Source organism: Calonectris borealis, chromosome 1 (genome assembly GCF_964195595.1).
Source record: "Calonectris borealis chromosome 1, bCalBor7.hap1.2, whole genome shotgun sequence".
Lineage (NCBI taxonomy): Eukaryota > Metazoa > Chordata > Aves > Procellariiformes > Procellariidae > Calonectris > Calonectris borealis.
This window is the reverse complement of record NC_134312.1, coordinates 123,548,238-123,569,404: the sequence shown is the minus strand read 5'-3', so window position 1 is coordinate 123,569,404 and position 21,167 is coordinate 123,548,238. Positions and strand designations below refer to the sequence as shown.

The window sequence follows — 21,167 nt, the reverse complement described above, 5'->3', positions numbered from 1 at the left end:
ATAAAAGGTGCAACTTTAAGACAACTACAGTAAACACACAACAATTTGAAAACTAAAAATAGTTCCAGTACTACCCTACTACTACAATAATCGTTTACTAGACACAATTATCGAAAAGGTCTGTCTCATTATCTCTCACTACAGAACTGGATCTCTTTCCAGTGCCCTTCAGCTGTGCATCTGGTAGTGTTTCCCACTGAGTCCTGTTTGATGATTTTCCAGCACTGCTATTTTGTTTTGGGGGTAGGTGGTGGTGGAGGAGGGCCTGGGGAGAGAGGGGATGAAGAGAGGCAGAGGAGGAGGGAGAAAGATATCGTGTGTGGTTTTGTTTGGTGTTTGAAGGGCCTTATTTCTGAGTTAGTCCATGGAAATTCTTTACTGTTCGCTTTATTTCCCTAAGGACTAATCTGTATGAAATACCTGCCACTACTACATTATCAGAGTTGTTTGTTAAATGCTAACTCCTACAATGAAAACATACCCTTAATTTTTCAGAGGAATAAAGCAACAAAGCAGATTTACTTTACATTCCCATTAAAATAATTATTTAAGACCCGTTCAGCATCCTGATGTTTAACATGTACCAAATCCAACATTCTGGTTACTGACCTTTGACTGTAAAATAAATTTGAACCTATCTGTTTAAACATACTTATACACGTATTTAAAATGCATCCTCGTGGAAATATTAGTTAGAAAACATGGTAATTAGCACATTTTAACATGATGCAAAACTGCCTCGCATTACCATTAACAAAACCACATGCTTTAAAATATGTTACCTGATTTTGGCTAATCCTTGGGTCACTCCTACAAAAATCAACAGATAATGTGCTATCAGAACAGTCCTCTGCAAAAATGCAAATCCTGTTGAATCATCACCTTAGTGAAAATATAATGGCTGACAATTTTCTAATATAACGTGTTTTCTGAGGATATATTCACCTCAGAATTGGTGAATAAGCCTTCAGCTAGTTTTTCATATCACTTTTCAAAGTATAAAACACATGCCCATTTTGTTCTGAGGGATAAGAATTTCTTTCCTAATGGAAAATGTCTTGTAAAGATAATATCTGTAGCAATCCTTTGCTTTTATTAGGTACCACTGTGCCTGATCTACACATGTAGAAGATACATTTTATATTGTTGAATTTGAAATTTAATAAAACCTGATCAGCTGAGGTTAGGTCTCAGCATTTTTTAAATTGTCCTTCCTTCTGGAAAATAATTACATTTCTACTCCTAGAAATTTGCTACAAGCTGTTAAAGGAGGATCTGGGCATGCGCAACACTCAAGTTGCTCAGGATGCATGGCTATTCTTGATGTTTCTTTTGTCTTTTGTCAGTTTATTGAGCAGGCTATCCTACTGCACCACCAAGCATTATTTTAAATATTTGCATCTGGTCAGCAGCTCTCCTCTACTGTGCTTTTGTAAAGGGAGTTGGGGTACTGCTTTTTTCTAACAATGGTGGTGGCATCGAGTTCCCATACCATAATTTGAAGCATATCTTCTTTTCTCTTAGGGCTTCCGATTATTTGGCAACTACAGCAGCAGCTTAAGGAAACCTTAATAGTAGCGAAGGCCTTTTAACTATGGGGCAGCTCACGAAGCTGGGCAGCAAATTATTTGGTCTCTGCTGCTACACTGCTCTGCAGAAGAAATAAAGTGGTATGAAGAATTTCCTCAACACAGCTTTCTGACTTCCTCTGCACTACTCAAGAGTGCATTAGAGAGAGGAGAGGAATGGGTAACACCTGGAGTTTGTACACTCTTGACTGCTTGCACAGAAAGGAGGAGAAGCAACCACTACTATTTCTGCAACATAAAGAGTTCACCCCAATAAACAAGGAAGCTTCTTACATTCACTTTGTCACCCGTCTCAGAACATAGCAAGGTCATGATTTGGCCACCATTAAGTATGGCAAAATCACAATTATTTCAAGGCCTCAGGGGAGGTCTTAAACTCTTAGATAATCGGTTTTATTGGAGGAGCTGACTGCAACTTCACTTTCCCGCTTGTACTTTTCAGCCAGCTGGCCTTGGGAACCCAGCCAGCAGGCAGCTCCACTCTCTTTTTCAGCTGGCTGACCTTGGGGAAACCAGCCAGCTGCTCCACTCTGCTCTGGCTTGCAGGGCCTGGATTGCACTGGAAGCTACAGTCAACCCCATGGGACATAAATGACCTTTTGATAAGGTGGTATCAGCCAGCCACAGTCCTGTTAACTGGGAATTAGATCTACAAAACACTTGCACTGCCATATCTGGCTCTCTATGGGAGAATTTCTTTTTATATGGGAAGAATTAGCACTCTGGCTCTGGAAGAACACAGTGGAGTTTGTTATGCGGTCAAGTTTACTGTCCTTCTCTTCGCTCTGTACTCCCTTATCTTTAGCTAGTTTTTGTGCACTGTGATTGTCCTGGTATTTTTTGCTTTGATTCTGGTTTCTCAAGTTCAGGTTGGCCTCTGCATTCCTTTGTGTTTTGCACTCAATTTCTCTATTTGTATAGATTTCTTCTAATGCTTCTAATATTTTCCTAAGTTCAAACTATAGCAAGGCAGTTTCCAAAATTAAATGAACCTTAAACTTCAGTTATTTGGTAGCAACCTTATCTGTACAAATTCATGTCCAAGTACAGCAGCCAATTCCATAATGTGCTTTTTTAAAGGCACTGAAATACATTTCCCACAGATCATTTACTGTGTCACTCTGAGATTTTGATCAATGGTAAAAGCACATTTTCTGGATTTTTTTTTCCCAAAGCCAATTTTTTGTAGTTTTGTAAAATCATAGTTGAAGTTAGAAATTCTTCTAACTTCTTTGACACCTATTCCTTCACCAAATCCTCCTGCAGTCCATAAGCCTCTCCAAGTTTTTTTTCTGCAAAGCCATAAGTGTTACCCACAGTGGAGAGTACAGTGGGAAACTACTATGTTTCTCTGGTCCCACCATGCCCAGGGACACCCATTCAGACCATCAAGCTCTCATTGGCGGTTTACGGCACAAACACTGATAATGCCGCGGCCTGAAGGCATTAACCAGCCAAGCTAAGAAGATCTACCTTTGATCTACCCTACCACCTGCCTTTGATCTACCCCACCACTGCTATATCTACTCTGCAAGAAGACTCCTGAGAACAGCCATTTGAGCTGTCTATTTTACATCTTTTCTGCTGCAGTAAACATCCAAGTTAACCACCACCTTCTGCCTTCAACAGTTCAATTCCACTTTTTCCATTACAGTTTTTTGCTGTTCCTCCTTTACCCAACCCCTTTCCTGCCATCTGCAGCTCTCCAACTGTTCACACAGACTGAGCCTATCCTGCTCCTGATGTTCCCACACTTCTTTCTTCACCCACATCCCCACACCTGTGCTCTTTTGTTCAGCGCAGTTTGCCTTTCAACAACCCAAGCTCTTCTACAGTTGAACTCTCCTCTACAAACCCCTGGCCTTTTAATTAACTGAAACGTCGTATTTCAGCAGACATGCAGAGGACAGCATTATGGTTAAGATCTTCAGTTCAGTTCAGTTCAGTTCCTCATCCTGTTAATGACCTTTTCTGCATGATCATGCGCAAGATTTTCATTCCTTTGTGCTTCAGTTTACCAGCTTCACAATGCAGACAGTTATGCTTCTGTTGTTCTCGGGCTTACAAATTCCCAGTCAGGACAGGGAATTTGAATAACATAAGAGATACATATAATTATAATAAAAGAGGCAATGGGCCAATTTTTAATTGAAAACGGAATAAGACTAGCAGCTGATGGTTTGGGATTTCTTTTTAAGAAACACTGCTTTTGCATATATTCAACAACAAATATTTAGTGCCTTTAACATAACAACTTTGTGGTTGTTCTTCAGTTATGGAGCATGAAGTCATTGCCCAAGTGCATGTGAGTAAAGAATCCTCTGATAGGCATCTCCACCACCTTTTTCCCCCTACATCATATTAACCTCTAGGATAATACGAATATTTATGTAGATATTTATGATAAAGTAAGGCCCCAGATCTTCTCATCAACTGTGAAGCCCAAATAGTCCTTGGGCCTTTCAGTCTCTTCCTTCCCAAACACAATCAATATACAGAGCTTCCTTACCAGCCTACGTACCAGCAACAAATAAATTAAGTGCACTTTTGAGATCCTGGAACATTTCTTTTTAATCTATCAGTTTAATACGTTGTGTATACTCATTTATCCCACATAAAGTACTCACAAAGCTGTAGAGGCCTTCAAAACATCCTTGCATGGAAGACAGAGAATTCTTGTTTCTCTCTAACACTATTCAGTTAATTTTAGATCCAGTATCAAAGGTGACTCCAAAATCATTAACATAAGATACAACCACAGAAATAGGGGGAAATTGTATTCTTCCTGTCACCGCAGGATCATGACTAGACTACCAGGAACATTAGGCCTGAAGAGGCAGCCTGCACAACCCATACTACAAAAACAATCAAAATGACTCATTATAGCTAGATTCACAGGAATCAGCTTTGAATTTGCTTTATCCTGCTCTAATGAACCTGGCTTCCACCTTCTCTCTCAAAGACGTTACCTCTGCCTCTCAGGTTAACTGTACTTCCTTTGTCGATGGTCATTTGTTCTAAGCCACAAAATCCAGAAACAGCCACTCCCGCTCCCGTGACACACAAGTCAAGAAAAACCTAAACCCAGTGGTGTCTCCGGCCTCACACATATGAGTGCAGAGAGGGGTAAGTAACTTTTAAGTTCCCAGGAGAAGAGATCCAACATGCTTTTCTTCAGGTCTTGAAAAAGCACTTGCCCAGGTAGCAGTAGGACGAGGTTCCTCTGAATTCAAAATCAGTTCCTGCTGAAGAGCCAGTAAGATTTCTGGCAAGAAGAATCACTCAACACAGGGAGAGCAGGGCCTGAAGTACTGGTTTAAGAAAAGATTCCCAGGTAACTTTATCCCAGGTCTAGCAGTAATGATGCACGTAACACCTTTAAATATTATCCTTCTCTGTAGACAGAGAAATTGATAGCATCTGCTCATCTTGGAAAAGAATACGGTAGTTAAATGGTTAACTTAGTTTTTAAAAGCGCTGTGCTACCAGAGGGTACAAAATATCTTTGGGGATTGGGAGGCGCAGTCATCCCAAGATACTCATCCCAAGACATCCTGCTTATCTGGACTATATCCCTTGAAAACTTCTTAAATTCTGGCAGTGATCCATAAACACCAAGAAGCAGCAGCTGTGCTCCCCTTCTGCCACAGGATGTTGACTACTAGATCACATTTTCTTAATGTAAACGAAGTCCATTAATACTCCAGTAAATCAGCTCAGTAAACCCTCCTCCAAAAGTCCTCAGGCTGGCCAAAGTGCAGTGATGCGATATTGAGGCAAGGCAGCTTCTTAACTCAGAAGCATCAAGGAAAAATTACTGTGCCAAGGGCACTTTAATCATAAAAGAACCAACAGCCAGAGGCACAAAAGGCGCTCTCCTTCAGCAACAGCAGAGATACTGCAGCAGCTAAGGAACAATTACGGAGCTGCAGCTAGAGAACTTACTGTCAGTGCTAAGATGGGAGGAACCAGGCTCAGGAATGGAGATCTAGAACACAAATTGGTTTTGCAGAAGTGACACGACACTGACAACAGAGCCACTATCGTATGGTTTAAAACAGCTGTATTAGAAAAAAAAAGGTATGTTGAGTGCGGGAGGGGATTCTGCCTTACAAAACCTACATCTTCAGGAACTAAGACAATACAAAAGTTCATATTATGATCCGTTACAAGAAAAAAACAATTATAGCTGTTCACTTACAACGCATTTTAACTATAAGAAGTCACGTTACGTATCCATTAGAATGAATCAAGACTGTACTGAAGAAAGATATAAAGGGAAAAAAAAAAGAGTGCTATTAAAAATAGATACCTTGAATTATGCCACTATTTTTCACTTGGGGTTCAATCACTTGAATTGTATCATCTTCAAGGTAGAAGTATATTTTACAATGTCTGATTCTATATAGCTCTTGGTTTTTGTCAGGCACTTCTTCCTCAAAATAGGCATCAAAAGACAATACCTATTAAAAACAATAAATAAATATAAAGCAGCAAAATCTTCAATGCTTTTGCAAAACATGTCAATAAAATAAACTTGTATAGATTATAAGTAACTAAATGTATGGATTTCAGGAGGTAGATTTATTTCTCAGAAATGTAAGAATAGAAATCCACATTAAATCACATAAATTTAAAATTCTTTGCTTGGCATTTTTATTATCACAACATCTAGGCAGAGATGGAACTCTAAAGTAAAGAAATAAATCAAACATAAAACTATCAGCAGGCTGCTTGGAAAATCTTCTGAACAAAGCACTTTTGATAGCACAATGAGCTACCTAGGTCCTGAAGCAAATTTTAGACTTCTATTCAATGAATTGCTGGAAAATAAAGTGCATTATGATAGTAATGGCTTTACCATTGAGGTAAGTGGAAAGAAGAATTCTTTTTAAGCAGATCCTGCAAGCTGCCTAATGAACAGTACTGAAGACTATCAGAGAGAAATGACATTTTTCAGGAGTCATTTAGACCTGTGCAATATTGGCATTTCAAAACTTACCTGGTTCTGCAATTCAGCGAGTGGGGAAATCTCAGAGAGTATACCAACTGATCTTCATGGTCTCTTGCAATAGCAATAATGCAAGAAAAAAAACCTTCACGGGCTCGGTGCTCGGTGGTTTACTACAGTGGCCTTTATGTCTGGAGATCCCAACTCAAATAAGGCAAACCATTACACAGTTTTGCAATTCTTGGTATCATTTATGGTGTTTAATCACCAAGATCAATTTTAAGGCAATGTGCAAGAAGTATCTACTTAGTAGTGCATTATCTACCAAGATGCTTGCTGTGGTAAGTCTGTGCAAGGAGGCAATAATTACAACAAGGTTTCCATCCTGCCCCCCCCAACACATTTGGGTCAAATCAGTGCTAATCCATACTTCATTTTTTGCAATTATTCTATTTAATATATTCAATTACCTTTATTCTTGATTCATTAGACAAACTGAAGCATTGGAAAAAAGACAACTTAGCTGTTCCCTATGTTTCAATCAGCATCTGGCAGACTATGACTTGAAAACGCTTGAAATCTAGTGAGCTAGCCAAGATCCCTATATGGCACAGAATAGACGGGTTAATAGTCTGTATCCCTTTAGCTTAGTCTTTGAGAACCTCAAAGTACTTCCATGAATACTAATGACAGAGATTTTAAAACACCCTAACAGACAAACACAACTTATTTTTCTACATCTGGGGAGAGGGAGCTAGCGGCTTGCTCAGGAGCACACAAGAACAGCCACCCTATGTCCTAGTCATAGGCCACTCTCCCTTCTCTCAGGCAGGCTAACTGCAAGATGAGAAAAACTCTGTTTCGACAAACTATTTCAAAGGCTAAGATCCCACTGATTTTCAGCATACATCAAACAATATGACAGATACATTTTTGGCATCAACTTTCCTGCACTGTGACCCGCCACCATTAGAGAAATAAAATTTAAATTATAATCAAATGACATAACTGTTACCTGTTAAACCTGATGGCATTAAATCTTCACACAAAATAATCTAGACACTATCAGTTATGGTTTGTTTGAGGAGTATAACATGCAAGTTTCCGAACAACCTACAGATGAAATAGTTGAAAATAAATAAAAATTCATTCTGGCCACATGTACTTTTTAACTGTGGCTTTTACTATTTCATGTATCAAACACGAAAACACTGGATAAAATGTCTGACATACAACAGAGCCAACACAAACAACTCTATCATCCTTTAACACCTCTTCTTTCTTCCATTTGTCTAAACATTGCTGTATAGTGTCATTTTTGGTGACTAAGGTATCCTTCCTGGCCTCCAGCTACTATTCTGGAAGGACCAGGAGCCCTGTGTAAATCTCTTGAATATTCCAGAGGACTTAAAAGGTACTATGGTGGAACAACTATATCCCAGTTTGAACATCCTGGAGTTCAGCTATCACGGAGCTGAATTTCATTCCTTGCCCAGCTGCTGATAAGCCATGCAACCATTGGAAACTTCCTTAGATGTTGTACCCTCTTCTCCCTATTCTGCTAGTTCCACTAGAGTATAGTTGTTTGACAAACATGTTGTACAAGTGCCCTATTTGATCACTAATTGTTCTTAATTTTGTCAATGATCTTTTCTGAGAATGGTTGTCTTGTGAGACATCAGCCAGGCGAAACGGTCTGTTTGCACAGATCTCCAAGCACAATCAGGTCCTAAATACACTGTATTTTTTTCTTTCACTGAGCATACACCCATGTCCTGGTTTACTCCATTCGAGGAGTTTGTGCAAGTTCTTTTGCACTTAAACTTTATTCTCTTTATACCCTTATCAACATGCTAGTGTATGAAATGTATGCAGCAGCCAACTGCAATTTTGCAGATCAAAACAGATGATTCAGGAAGGGTGAGGAGGGGACGGAACAGAAAAGAAGATGACTTACTTTTTATTTTAAAGCAAAGTTAATTTTAAAAATACTTGAAATGTAACACTTCCTAACTCATGTCTCATCTGTAGTACATTGCTGTGTGCAAAGTTCGCATCCCACTCTTTAAAAAATTAAATGTTACTTATGAAAACCAAAAGTAACAAATATTGAATAAACTCCGTGGCATTTTGTAAAGTTGGCACAAGGTTTCCCTGGCACCTGTGGTACTCAAATTATAAACATCGTTTCAAGCCCACGAGGCCTTGTGTGTGTACTTAATCGTAGAAGAAATTAAATTTACACCTGCTTCCTATTAGGCATATGAAATTGCAAAAAGTATTTCTTAAACTACTTAATAATGAAGTTTTATGCCTGTCCTTCCTCCAACTACTGTGGTACTGCTGAAAGTTAGAAACCAAAGAAAAATGGTAAGAAAGCAGACTACATTTAAAAAGATAAACACCTACTCAAACCATTTTTCATATAGTCCATTTTGCTGAGTTACAAACTGCAGCACTGGAGGACATAGCTGCATTCTAGGCTCTTAACTGGGGAAGTTAAATTAGTTGGGTAGTACCCTTTAACTGTCTGCAACTAATACAAACACATAAGCCCTCCGGAGGCCAATTCCGAACCTGCAAACTCCTGCCCTGTATTGCCCTGTGGAGGAATACACTGATTAGAGAAGGAATGTAGAAAGGCTAGCTAGTTCATCTCACCAGCCATGTTCAGTGGCAGGCCCCCACTGCGTCCTACCGAACACCTTTATTTCATAAACTTGGGTCCAAGTCCTGCTAACTTACGTATGGCCCTGGGAAGCCAATGCACACCTCCTTGTTGAAAGAAGGGTGCAGATAAAGCAAGTGCAGGACTGGCTGAAGCCTTAACACTTTGGCACATTAGACCAATTCATACTTGAGCACATCGCTGGAAACTATGTGAGCAGTACTAAGGACTTCTGAGGTAATGCCAACCGAAGTCATACATATCGGTTCAAGCCTCACATTTTCTTGTAGTAGTTCTGGTCTGCCAAAGAGACAAACACGTAATTGTACTGCAATTACCTGCATGGCTTTTCTTTTAAAGCAAAAATTACGAGATTAGCCATTCTTCCGAATATTTAAATACCATAATCATTCAGTCACGCAACATTTCTCCAATCTGCTGAATGATTTCTTTTTCTGGATCATTGTTCTTCTCTGATTGTAGGCTTTTTGCTTTAGAAATAAAACATCGCTAAGTAGAATTTAATGTAAATTTAAACATGGAAAGTAATAACAGTGTGCTACAAAATTCATATCATCACAGATTACAGTTATTTGATAACTCTCTAACTTTGAAGGTGTCACTACATTCTTACAAAATAAAAAAATATTAATTTTACATTCCTGTGTCTATAATGGACACAATCTACCTATATTACACATGAACAGATCACACACAAGTCAACAACACTTTGAGCAAGCATGATGGCATAAGTGAATTCTAAGCCTATAGCATTCCGCTGTGGTTAATGGTTCCCGAGTGCCCATGCAAATTTTCTGCTGGACTGGGGCCTACGTTACATTCATTCTTACCAGGTTGCCAAATAATTCCTTTATTGTCACCATTTTCACTAAAAAGAAATATATCAACCATTCCCTTATTTTTATTATATCCTGTAGGAGACGTACCTCAATACAGAATATTTTTATATGTTGCTGTATGGCATGATATGTCTTCATATTAATTGTCCAATATACCAATATGATGGAAAAATTGATATTACCACTCTTTTTGTCTATCTAGGAGCTTTTTTTGCATGCACAAAAATATCTTCTGAAGTATTTGACCAACTGAATTTCACCTTCTTTGTCATATCGTAGCTATTCATAAAAAACATGCAGATACAGATTTCTACATACCTGCTTGTCAAATGCTACCCAAGCAGGAGCATCACTTCCCATCCCTTCAGGAAATACACTGTATTTAGGTTTCAGCTTCTGACCAGGTAACGGTTCACCTCCTATTCCAGGTTTATCTTCTCCAACCAGCATAGCAACATTATTGCAGTAACCCCAGTGCTGTGACTTGTGGAACTTTTCTTTCCCTATCTGTCAAAAGTTTGGAAGAAAAGAGAGAGAAAAACACCTGTGTGTTTGTTTTTAAATCCGTAAGAGTTAACTATCTAGGCAAGGGGGATTAATCATGTAAAAGTTTCTCTATAATTACTTTTAATACAGAGTCTAAAAACCTGCAACAACTGGAATGCTGCAAGTGAAATGACGTATTTTAGTGGTCAATTTGCCAGCCTTATGGATGAAAATGGAAAAATATTCCAGTAATTTACCCAGGCTGAAATTCAGGATGATACCAGCTGTTTTCCCCCCCTCCCTCCCTGCCACTAGGATTGAGGCATGTGATAGAAAGAAGCAAGTCACCCACGAGAACTGTTGCAAAAGGTAGAGGGGAAATGCCTTTTCTATAGATCTCCAGAGAACAAATGAAACAGTTCAGGAGTACCCAGAGAACAGCCTGCTCTCATTACATATGTCAAAGATCTTATTTACACTTGCATCCCCAAGTGCAAAATAAATAGCTCTGTACTGGTGAATACACTTGAATTTTGGGAGATTGGATCTGAATCAAAAGACAGAATATTCATTCCATCTGGGCTTATTCCAAAAGAAGGTCTCTGTAGTGATTTCTTTATATTATTACTATTTTTTCAGGCAAACAAGGACAGAGTGCTTAAAAAAATATGCACAATCAGCTGCAAAGAATTGTGCATTTCTTGCCTACTCGCATTTCTTGGCTGGGGCTGGAGCCAGTCTTGAGGTGATGCAGAAAAGCCTCTGGCCTCACATTAATATCATTCCTGCCTGTGGGAATGTCCCTCCTAATGAGCTGACTGCTTTGCTGGCCCGTTCCCTCGAACAGAGGCAGCCGGAGTGAGCTGCACTCAGGCCCACACATCAGTCTCATACGAGGGGACAGGGAAATAGGAAAAGCCAAGCTAACTAACTTTTCCTCGCATGAGCAGCAGTTCTGACTCGTTAGCTCCTCTCGCTCTGCTATTCCTCCCTTCCTCGCCCTCTCAAATCCTCGAAACACTTTGTCTGGGAAGGCAGAGAAGGGTAACGGGAGACAGAGACTAGTGAGGGGAGGCCGAGACTCCTAGTAAGGGGAGACGGAGACTACCGCAGCTGTGCCCTCCCTCGGCCTGGGACTGGGTGAAGATGAGGGAAGATGAGGCTGAAGGGGGAGGAACTGATGTTACAGGTGAGCACAGAGAAGGCCCTGGGTAGAGGAAAAGGCTGGGCAGCAAAATTTTCATAGTAGCACCAGAGCAGGTATGTCAGCAAAGTAGCAGAGGGCCAAAATTGCCTTTCATTTGGAAGACTGAGCAACACTAATTATCACACGCATATATATATTTAAACCAGCACTCCCCCAAAAGGTGTAGACAACTCTAAGTTACTATCAGGAATCAAAAAATGGCCAAGAAAAACAACAAAGAAAAGGAACAGATAATTGTTTTTCATCATGGCAACGTTCAAGTGCTCCAAGATAACGTAACACGCTCAGCACAGCAGTTCTGGGAACAACCGCAAGCAGTGAAGCAGCAAAACCTGAAAGTAGCCAAGTAGTTATTTCATTCTGCCAATATGAAAGAGAGTGAGGAATCTGAAAGGCAGCTAACCAACCGCATGGCTCATAACATTCAACGCTCATATATACAAACTACTGCACACTGAAACTTACAATCTGAACTGTTCACCTGCCTTGCGGTGGTTTAAATCCAATGACACAGGACAGAGAGCTGCCCTTGACACGAACAGCTCAATCACTACCTCAGCTTAACCTTTGCTTAAAATCCTTTTGCATACCACTTGTGTCCTTTTGCAAGGACAGTAGTATGGAAAACAATAAAGGACTTACTATTTTGACAAATTATTATTTTTAATACCATAATAATCAATGGCCATACCTTGCTCAGGGGTGGGCTGGCCAGCACCCTTTGAAACAGTCATTGCAAAAGAGATAAGGTTCATATACTGGGGACAGTAATGATTGGGAGTATGGAAGTACTTCCCCAAAGAAGATATTTAAAAGGTAAGCAATGTTTTGAAAAGAGATTAATAAAAGGGCACATGGCAAGTATCATAATTTAAAAAACAATACAAAGGAAAATAAGAAGTACTCCTGAACCATATGTTTATAACTCACAAACAAGGGTTGTTACTGAATAACAGAGAAAATCAATAAAAGGGAATACTTGTTTGTGTAACGACTAGTTAGCCCACAGGCCCCCCTGCCACACAGCATTGCTCAAGCCAGGAATTTAACAAGATTAAAAAAAGAGCTGCATATTTGCAGGAATAATGCCCAAAATTAAATATTTCAGATCAGCACATTTTTTTGAGCCGTGATATAAAATTTCATGCTTTGGTGCGCAGTGTAAGCACTGACATTTAGGCATTAGGAGCATATCTTCATGTGGTCATCCCACCCTTCCCTGAAGAAGCAAACACAGGTGCTCTCATAGTACAGGACTCTAGAACAGACAGGCACTGACAGGGTCTGGCACCCGCTTCGTAACACATCTGCACTTGGGATGGTTTTCTCCCTCTCCTTTGGGTGCTATTGAGTTGCCCTTTCTTCTTCTCTTTCTTTTTTTAATAATTCTGTTCCCAGTAAGCTGATAAAGAGCTGGGGAGAAGTCAGAATGGGAGGGAGCTTTCTACATTTATCAGTTCAAATATGGAATAAATATAGTCAAGCTGAGTTTTAAAAGGGAAATTTGTAGGCAGAAACATCTGATTTATACTGAAGGTGCTATAGAACAGATCCACTTTTTGGCACAGCAAGTATTTAATTATTTTCCCCCTATTACCAAAGCATGAGTTAGGGAGAAAGGCACAGTTATCAAAGCACAGTGAGGGTGGTAGTTTTCCTGAGCAAAGGAAAGCTTTTCATGTCCTCAAAGCTTTTTCTAGAAGCATTTGCTGTTCATTTGTTTCTGGGTTTTGGCAAGATACAGTGTGGTAAAGTATTCATCAAAGATATCCAGGTTTGTTCCTGCTGGAAATTTTCCAGAATTTAGGGATGAAATCACAACATCATTCACAATTTGATGTGAAAAATAGATGGTCCAACAGCTGCAATTCTGTTAAGAATCTTTTGTGGCATTCTTGTAACTGTTTAGGGTTTGACAGAAAGACTATTTTAGATTCCTAATCACAGAATTACTGATAAGCCCCTTCTCCATGAAAAGCACCTAAATCCATATGCAAAATAATCTCTTCTAAAAGTCTGCACAGTTATTTCTTAAAAAACAAAACAAAACAAAACAAAACAAAACCAACAACAACAAAGCAAGTTTAAGAAAAAGAGTGATTATAATTGAAGATTACAAAAGAGAAAACTGACATTTGGGAAACTTCAGCTAATGAACTAAGACCACATCCAGCCTAAAATAGTGACAGATCATCATGTTACTTCCACACTAATATTAAATGACTTCTAAAAGAAATCTGTGAGAGTGCAGGGAAAGTGCTTTACTGTGTCTGCTGTGCTAATGCAGCTAAACTGAGCAAGCTGTAGATCTGCTGAACAAAGCTGGCCATTTTCTGTGCGGTGAGCCTGAAATAAATATTGAGGATACATTCAATAGTGACTAATGCAAAGGTCAGGATTCTCTGACTGCAGCTATTGGCTTTGCAAACTCAGCCACTGCAGTCCTTGGGGAACACTGCCTCGTGCTCTCTCCTTCTTGCTATTTAACACTGTGGAACATAGTCACAGCAAACTCATCAGGGAGCTGCACATTTCAGCTGAGCCAAACACAACTGGAAATCTTTCACGACAGTGGCTGGAGTAATGAGGGAGCCCTGTGACACACGCTGTCTCAGGAGCTACGTGTTTTTAACCAAGTCCGACAGGGAGATATGGCAGGAGCCGCTGGTAGCAGTCCGGTTCTCTTCCCCGTATCCAATTTTAATTCCCACCTTGCGAACAGCAGCTGCACTGTGGAGGTCCTGCTCAAATCCTGTATCAGGATGAACTGTGGCGTCTCTGAACTACTCTAGGCTGCTGATACAGTCTGCTGGTTGCTTCGGCTAAGCGATGGAAACAAACGCAAATGCTGCACACTGTGCCAGTCAAATTCATGAGACCTCCTGCTCTGTGGAAAGCACAGGTCACTACCAGAGATGAGCCAAACAGAAGTTCCTGCAATACTTTTAAGTAGCATCTCTCACAAAGTTAGCACTCACTGCTTAGTGAAAAGCCATTTTCAGCTACCGATTTTCAAATCTTTTATCTGCTTGCTGCAGAGGTTTCAGTATGTTCAGAGGTTAAGTGGTACTGTAAAAGGAAGATTACCTTAAGACATTGTTCCCAGCAACTGTGGTGCCCCTCTAACACATCCCAGAACAAGGTGCATCAACACTAACATTGGGCCAGTACAGGAAAGACATGGACCTGTTGGAGCGGGTCCAGAGGAGGGCCACAAAAATGGTCAGAGGGATGGAACACCTCTCCCACGAGGACAGGCTGAGAGAGTTGGGTTTGTTTAGCCTGGAGAAGAAAAGGCTCTGAGGAGACCTTCATGTGGCCTTTCAATACTTAAAGGGGGCTTATAAGAAAGATGGCAACAAACTTTTTAGTAGGGCCTGCAGTGACAGGACAAGGGGGGAGGGTTTTAAACTAAAAGAGGGTAGATTCAAACTAGATATAAGGAAGAAATTTTTTGCAATGAGAGTGGTGAAACACTGGCACAGGTTGCCCAGAGAGGTGGTAGATGCCCCATCCCTGGAAACATTCAAGGTCAGGTTGGACGGGGCTCTGAGCAACCTGATCTAGTTGAAGATGTCCCTGCCCACGGCAGGGGGGTTGGACTAGGTGACCTTTAAAGGTCCCTTCCAACGCAAACCATTCTATGATTCTATTAGCTTGCTCTTACTGCCTGAGCTGGTACAGCCTGAGAGAAGACAACAGATGGATATAAAGTAAAGGGTCCAAAAAGCAACCCTGACAGGCAGCCACAGGAACATTTGGGTTTGGGGGTTGTGAACAGACAGAGATCTGGGAGAGTGGGGCTGAGGGGCAGGAGGTAGTGGAAGGGGTTCAGGAAAGAAGGACAGGGAAAGAAGAAGGGAAGGCACAGCAGGCAGGCTTACTTATAAAGAGGTTGGCAAGCGCTCTGTCAAGAAAAACTGATGTCCCATTTTGGCACCAGTGATTACAGAGCAGCAGAAAATACTCAAGCCAGGAAAGACAGAGATAGCAACAGTAGCACAGTTGAGGGCAATTCCAAGCTCCTGCAATAAACAAGGAAGATGTGGAATTTCTGCTGCGCCACTGATGTTTGCAACAGAAACTTATATTCTCAAGGATGTATTTTCCCCCTGAGATCTATAAACTTATTGTCCGATTCTCTGAGAAATGCCACGCAGAACTGTTGCACGGAATTCTCTCTCTGTGAGGGATTTCAAACCTCAGGCAAGAAAATACACTGGTCAGCAAGCACCTGGTATATCTGACCCATACGAATATGCAGTCCTCTCCATTAGCTGCTGATAAAAGCCAAGAACATCAATCTGGTATCAGAAGGGATAGCTGCCTTGAACAATGGGAGGTGGACCAGTAACACTAACAAAGGAAGTAATGATGCTGTTGCACTGCAACCAGTGTCATCCCTAACACAGTCCAGACTCTGAATGCACAGACTTTTTTCCTGCAAGAACAGAGTAAACTTATATGCTACGTTTCCACCACATGCAGGATTAAATGTAGTGATCAAGATCCGTGATTTTCTGTCTTGAAAAACAGGCAACTTGTATAGGCAAAGCTGAAGTTCTCACTATTGCACAATTTCAATATCAGTTGGGCTCTGCTGATAGTAACAGTACCTAGGTCTCCCCTCAGCTCTCAAACATTGACTTCAGTGGCAGGAACAAAAGAAAAGAAATAAGGAATTCCCCTTTTTAAGGGTATGCAACAGGTAGTGAAATTTTCAAACAGGTAATCCAGGAATTACTGTTTGTGAAAATAAAGAAATGAATAAACCCTTTAATGCAACAGGATGGTAAATGATGTGTGAGTACCACATCCAGCCTTGCCGAGGGGCAGACAAAGGCACTTCTCTAAGGCTCAGGACAGAGGAGCACCTTGCCAAGGGGCAGCAGCACGCCCAGCACAGACTCTGGCCTCCCCAGCCTTGGCAAAGGGGAAAGGTCTGACTTCTGGCCATTAGCCAGCCCCCTGAGGAGAGGGCCCTTGCAAGTGGGCAGGAGATGGGCTAATCTGTGCTCAAAATACCAGCCTGCTCTATCATTAGGTCTCCTGATCGCCCACATGTGAACATGACAGGCACTGCTGATGAGCAGCTTATCTTTGGACTTCTGTTCAAGGAACAGGAGTTTTAAAGGAGGTGAGGGGGGGTTATTTGATGGGTGGGCTTGTGTGTACACAGACTACTATAATTTTGATTTTAAAGGGATTTGAAAAATAGGGGCGGTTCCTTTTACTCTCTTTGTAGACAGTAAATATTTTATGCTCCTGAAACCTTCTGCTAGTTGTCATTCTTCTCCACCCCATCAAACCAAACATCAAACATGGCACTGCTTGTGCTATGCCTGCCCCTTTCATCCCTGCTCTTCATTCAGCGCAAAGGAAACATTACCTTACGTTACCGTAGGAACCACTCTAGCTGTTTTAAAAATGCCTATCACCTCCCTATGTTTCCCTTCATTCTCATTAGCTGTGATGCCTGAGCAGCAAGATTTTGTCCTAGCTATGCAGGACCGTATCGGCAGCATTGCTCTCGGGGAAGCTGCTGAATTGGGCACCAGTCGGTACAGTTAAGGGAGGGAAAAATAGTAAAAACCAGCCAGCGGCTGCTGCCTTTTGCAGTGCTGGCACCAGGGGTGGCTGCGAGCTGCTCGGCCTCGCTGCCCTTCCTCCCAGCCAAAGGTGAAGCATTTCTGCCCCTGGCTGGAGAGGAAGTAAGTGTTCCCGGTAGAGCTAGCTAGAATTAATAATAATCATAACAGACGAGTAATACAAGGGCTAATGTCTCTTAGATCCAGAGACCTAAGCGCTGCGAAAGGACTTCTTCCTTCCCATTTGCCAATGCAGTCCCTGCTGCCCTGAAGTTAGACTCCGTGTCCCTAACTACATTAAAGCTCTGATTTTCTGGAGGCAGCCCAGCTGCCTTATTAAACACATCCAAGGTAGACAAAATGCGTATGTACTCCTCTTCCACTGCCTTTCACGGGCCTATATGTGAGGCAGGTGGAAGCATTAGGGACAGAGGAAAGAGGATTGCAGCAGTAGCTTGAACAGTGATAAGAGTGGAATTAATACCCATAATTATAAACCAAGGGCTGACAGGAACAGCAATCCCCTGTCCCCTGCTTGTCCTTCTTCAGGGCATGCTTTGCTACTGTTGTTTCTGTGTGGTAAGAGGTGTTGATGGCAATGCTCACAGTACTAACAGGTGAAAACATTTTTTTTCCTTTTCGGTTTATCTACAGCAGTGACATTTTTTTTCCTTTAAATATGCTCTTCTTGGCCTCTCCTTTGTGAAACTATATGAAAATAAAATTAAATCTAATAGCCAACAACTAAGTGGAGATCAGAAATGCTTTTCAAGAAAGGCGAGTTATCAGTATTAACTCCACTATCTCAAGGACTGTCAAAAAGAGCAATCTGGAGCCCTGGCAATGATATAACCATGGTTTTACAATGCTGTCTTGTGGCAATTGTGACTTGGTTTTCACACCTTTAGTTCTCATAACACATATGCACACTATATGTACCTCAGCATGGAGTGTTCTGGACACAACTCACTCCCATCATAGTCCAAAACCAATAATCCCTATCAATTAAGTCAAACTGAAATTTGGAGAACAATAAAGTCTCTGATAACACCGAGCTAAGCTATTCTGCTTCCACCCAGCAGATACCAATGGCACACACCTCTTTCAACGTTGCTGATATGCCCACTTGGCAGCTACCTGAAGCATTATATACACAACCAACTCTTTACAATACAAATTTGAATTCAACAAGAGAGACTGAGTATTCACCACCAGGCCCTTTTTTTTGTTAGTTTTTCCGTCTAAAACAATGGCACCCAGCCTGCTGTTTGTGGGGAAGAAGTTGCCTGAAAGATCCTCACTGTTTGTAAGCCGAGCTTTTGCTGCAAGAGGCTCTGTCTGTACACACACCTGGGCAATGGTGACACACCAAGTGAGGCTGGGGAGTCCACATATTTCTACATAATTTCATGTTCCCTGTACCAGCACCTAGGCAGCTACAATTGCCTCTACTTGTCTTGTTTTTTTAGAGAGCTGCCAGAGGTTTTACACAGGACCTCACTTAACACAAACTTGATTCATAGCTCATAAAGTGGGCTCCCAGATATGCTACCAGGCATGGACAAGTCTCATATTGAAGGGTGCTTCATGGTATCATTGCCATTAATACATGTGTCTTGACAAATCGTTTGCAAATGGTCCCTGAAATACATTATCACCTTCTACATTCCCCCTCTTTGGGTGGACCAGACTCAGGAGCTAGCAAAGAACCCCAGCAGTCAGGCTGCAGATACGAGGGCTCTAACGGCCACAACATGTTCATAGTGTGAAAACGACAGATTCCCTTTGAGATATTTTAACATTATTAAGAAAGTCTACACTGTTTCATCTGCCTCCTGAAGGCACCAGCTGCAGTGCCATGCCCAAATCCTTCCTTACCTCCTGCACTATTTCACAGTACAGATTGTATTCAGCGATCCTTGATGAACAAGTCTGAAGCAGTGATGGCAGGCCTTCTCTTTTGTTTGCTATTGTAGCTCGTGATAAAAATACCACCTTATATATGCAGACTGCCATCAGTATTTAACAGTACTGGCAACTCTGAAAAATCACGTTAGCATTCCTAGCATTTTTCCCCCCCTCTGCAAAGACTTTTTGGTTTATTTAGAGGGTAACTGCCTCTCCCCGTTTTGCTTTGTTAGAGACGCAACAAGAGCTCAAACTGCCCCGCAGCAGCTGCCAGACCCCTCAGTCCCGGCCTAGCTGCAAAGTATTCCCACTCCCGAGGTAAAACCGGAGGTTTGTGCACCTCACAGCACCTCGCTTTCCACCTGCCGGGTAAGGAGAGGTGGGACAGGCCTCGCCGGGGCACCGGCGCTTGCTCCCCACCCCCGGGGCCAACTCCGCAGGGAGCACCTGCGCCTCACCCCCTCCTGCCGGCCCCACCGGCAACCAAAGCGCATCTTGTTCCGCCCTCGCCCCCCCTCAGGCCGGCGGAGCGCTGCCGGCGCCTGCCCTGAGACAGCCGCGTCGCCCCCGGCCTGGCCTGGCCTGAAAGGGGCGGCCGGGCCAACCGACGCCGGCGTCGCCCCCACGGCAGCCCCGGCGCCGGGGTAGGGGTGTGGGAAGGGGTGTCCCCTTCCACTGTCACTCACATTTCGGTCGCGGGAGGCCCCGGGCAGGAGCGGCAGCGCCATGGCCGCCCCGGCCCGCCGGGAGCCCCGCGCGGCTGGGGGCGCCGTTGCCTGGAGACCGGCCGGTGACGTCACGGGGGGCGGGGCGAAGGGCGGTGGGGCCGAGCGGAGCGGCGCGGGGCCCTCCCGGGCGCGGCCCCGCCCCGCGGCGGCCGGCGGGGCCCGGTGGGGCGGCGCAGCCGTTGAGGGCAGGGCTCCGGGGCACCGCGGGCGCACCTGCGGCGCCGCTCCCTGCGGCCCCCGGTGTTACAGCCCGCCCAGGCGGTTCCGGAGGGAGGCAGGCCCTGGCCTTCGTCCTCAGGAGCCCCGGCCCCGCGGGAGTGCGGGAGGTGTGGCGGTGCGGGCCCAGGCGCGGGGGGGCGAGGCAGGGTTTGCGGCCTTTGGGACCGAAGTAGAACTAAATACGAATCCGTTTATTTAATTTTTCAGAATTCGTTGCCGTCTTCTTCAAAAATCTCTCAAAATTTATCTCAGGCCAAAGCTGTGTGTGGTGTATGTCCTCTCCTCCCCGCCCCGCCTCCTGGGGTGCAGTAACCTCTGGCTGAACATATTTTCCCCCCAAAATGACTCTGGAACCGGGGTCACGGACAGGGCAAACCCCACCACATTTGCTGTTTTCTGCACAAATTAATTTTTTAATGTTTTTAGTTTTGTGACTTTAATACAGCACATGTTACTTTGGAGTCCTGGCGGGCTTGGGGGAGTGGGGGTGGGATGCTTCTAGATCTTTTTGTTTGTTTTTTCGCGTTTTAGTCCACTGGGATGGTGAAACTAGGTCAGTGGGTTTCCACTTTCTGGTTTCCCAGTGCTGTATTATGCACCTACATTTGCATCTAGTGCGGAAAGGTAAACATTTAAAATGTATTTTAATTGAAACTAAAAGGAACCATCATTTTAATCACATTCATTTCATACAGTGGGTGGTATTACGCTCAAATTTAAATTTCAAACAGAAAATACACTGAGAGTTTCTCACGGATGGCTTGCAGGGGAAGGGTTGTTTGTTTAATGGAAGTAACATTTTCCTTGTTAATAAGGGAGGATGCATTCCAGATCGCCTCCAAAGCCTATTCCAGAAAACAGCAACCATACTACGTTATGTTCCTCCATTTTACATAAAGCTGTTCCTGAATATGTTTTTTTAATTAGAACTGCTTTTTACAGAAAAATGAGTTTATGGATAAA

At 42.6% G+C, this 21,167-nt stretch overlaps 1 protein-coding gene across 2 annotated transcripts in view; it reads right to left on the bottom strand.

Moving 5' to 3' along the window:
* EFHC2 (EF-hand domain containing 2) overlaps positions 1 to 20,049 on the bottom strand; it is a 60,486-nt gene extending 40,437 nt beyond the window's left edge. The window contains exons 1-3 of one of the 2 annotated variants that reach the window (XM_075173846.1): positions 19,944 to 20,031; positions 10,387 to 10,575; positions 5,902 to 6,052 (exon numbers count right to left, since the gene is read on the bottom strand). In XM_075173846.1, coding sequence (XP_075029947.1) covers positions 5,902 to 6,052; positions 10,387 to 10,575; positions 19,944 to 19,985 — 382 coding nt within the window. In that variant the 5' untranslated portion in view covers positions 19,986 to 20,031. Of the gene's footprint in view, positions 1 to 5,901; positions 6,053 to 10,386; positions 10,576 to 19,943 lie in introns of both variants that reach the window. The other variant, XM_075173854.1, reaches the window with a different exon arrangement.
* Between the last annotated feature and the right edge of the window lie 1,118 nt (positions 20,050 to 21,167).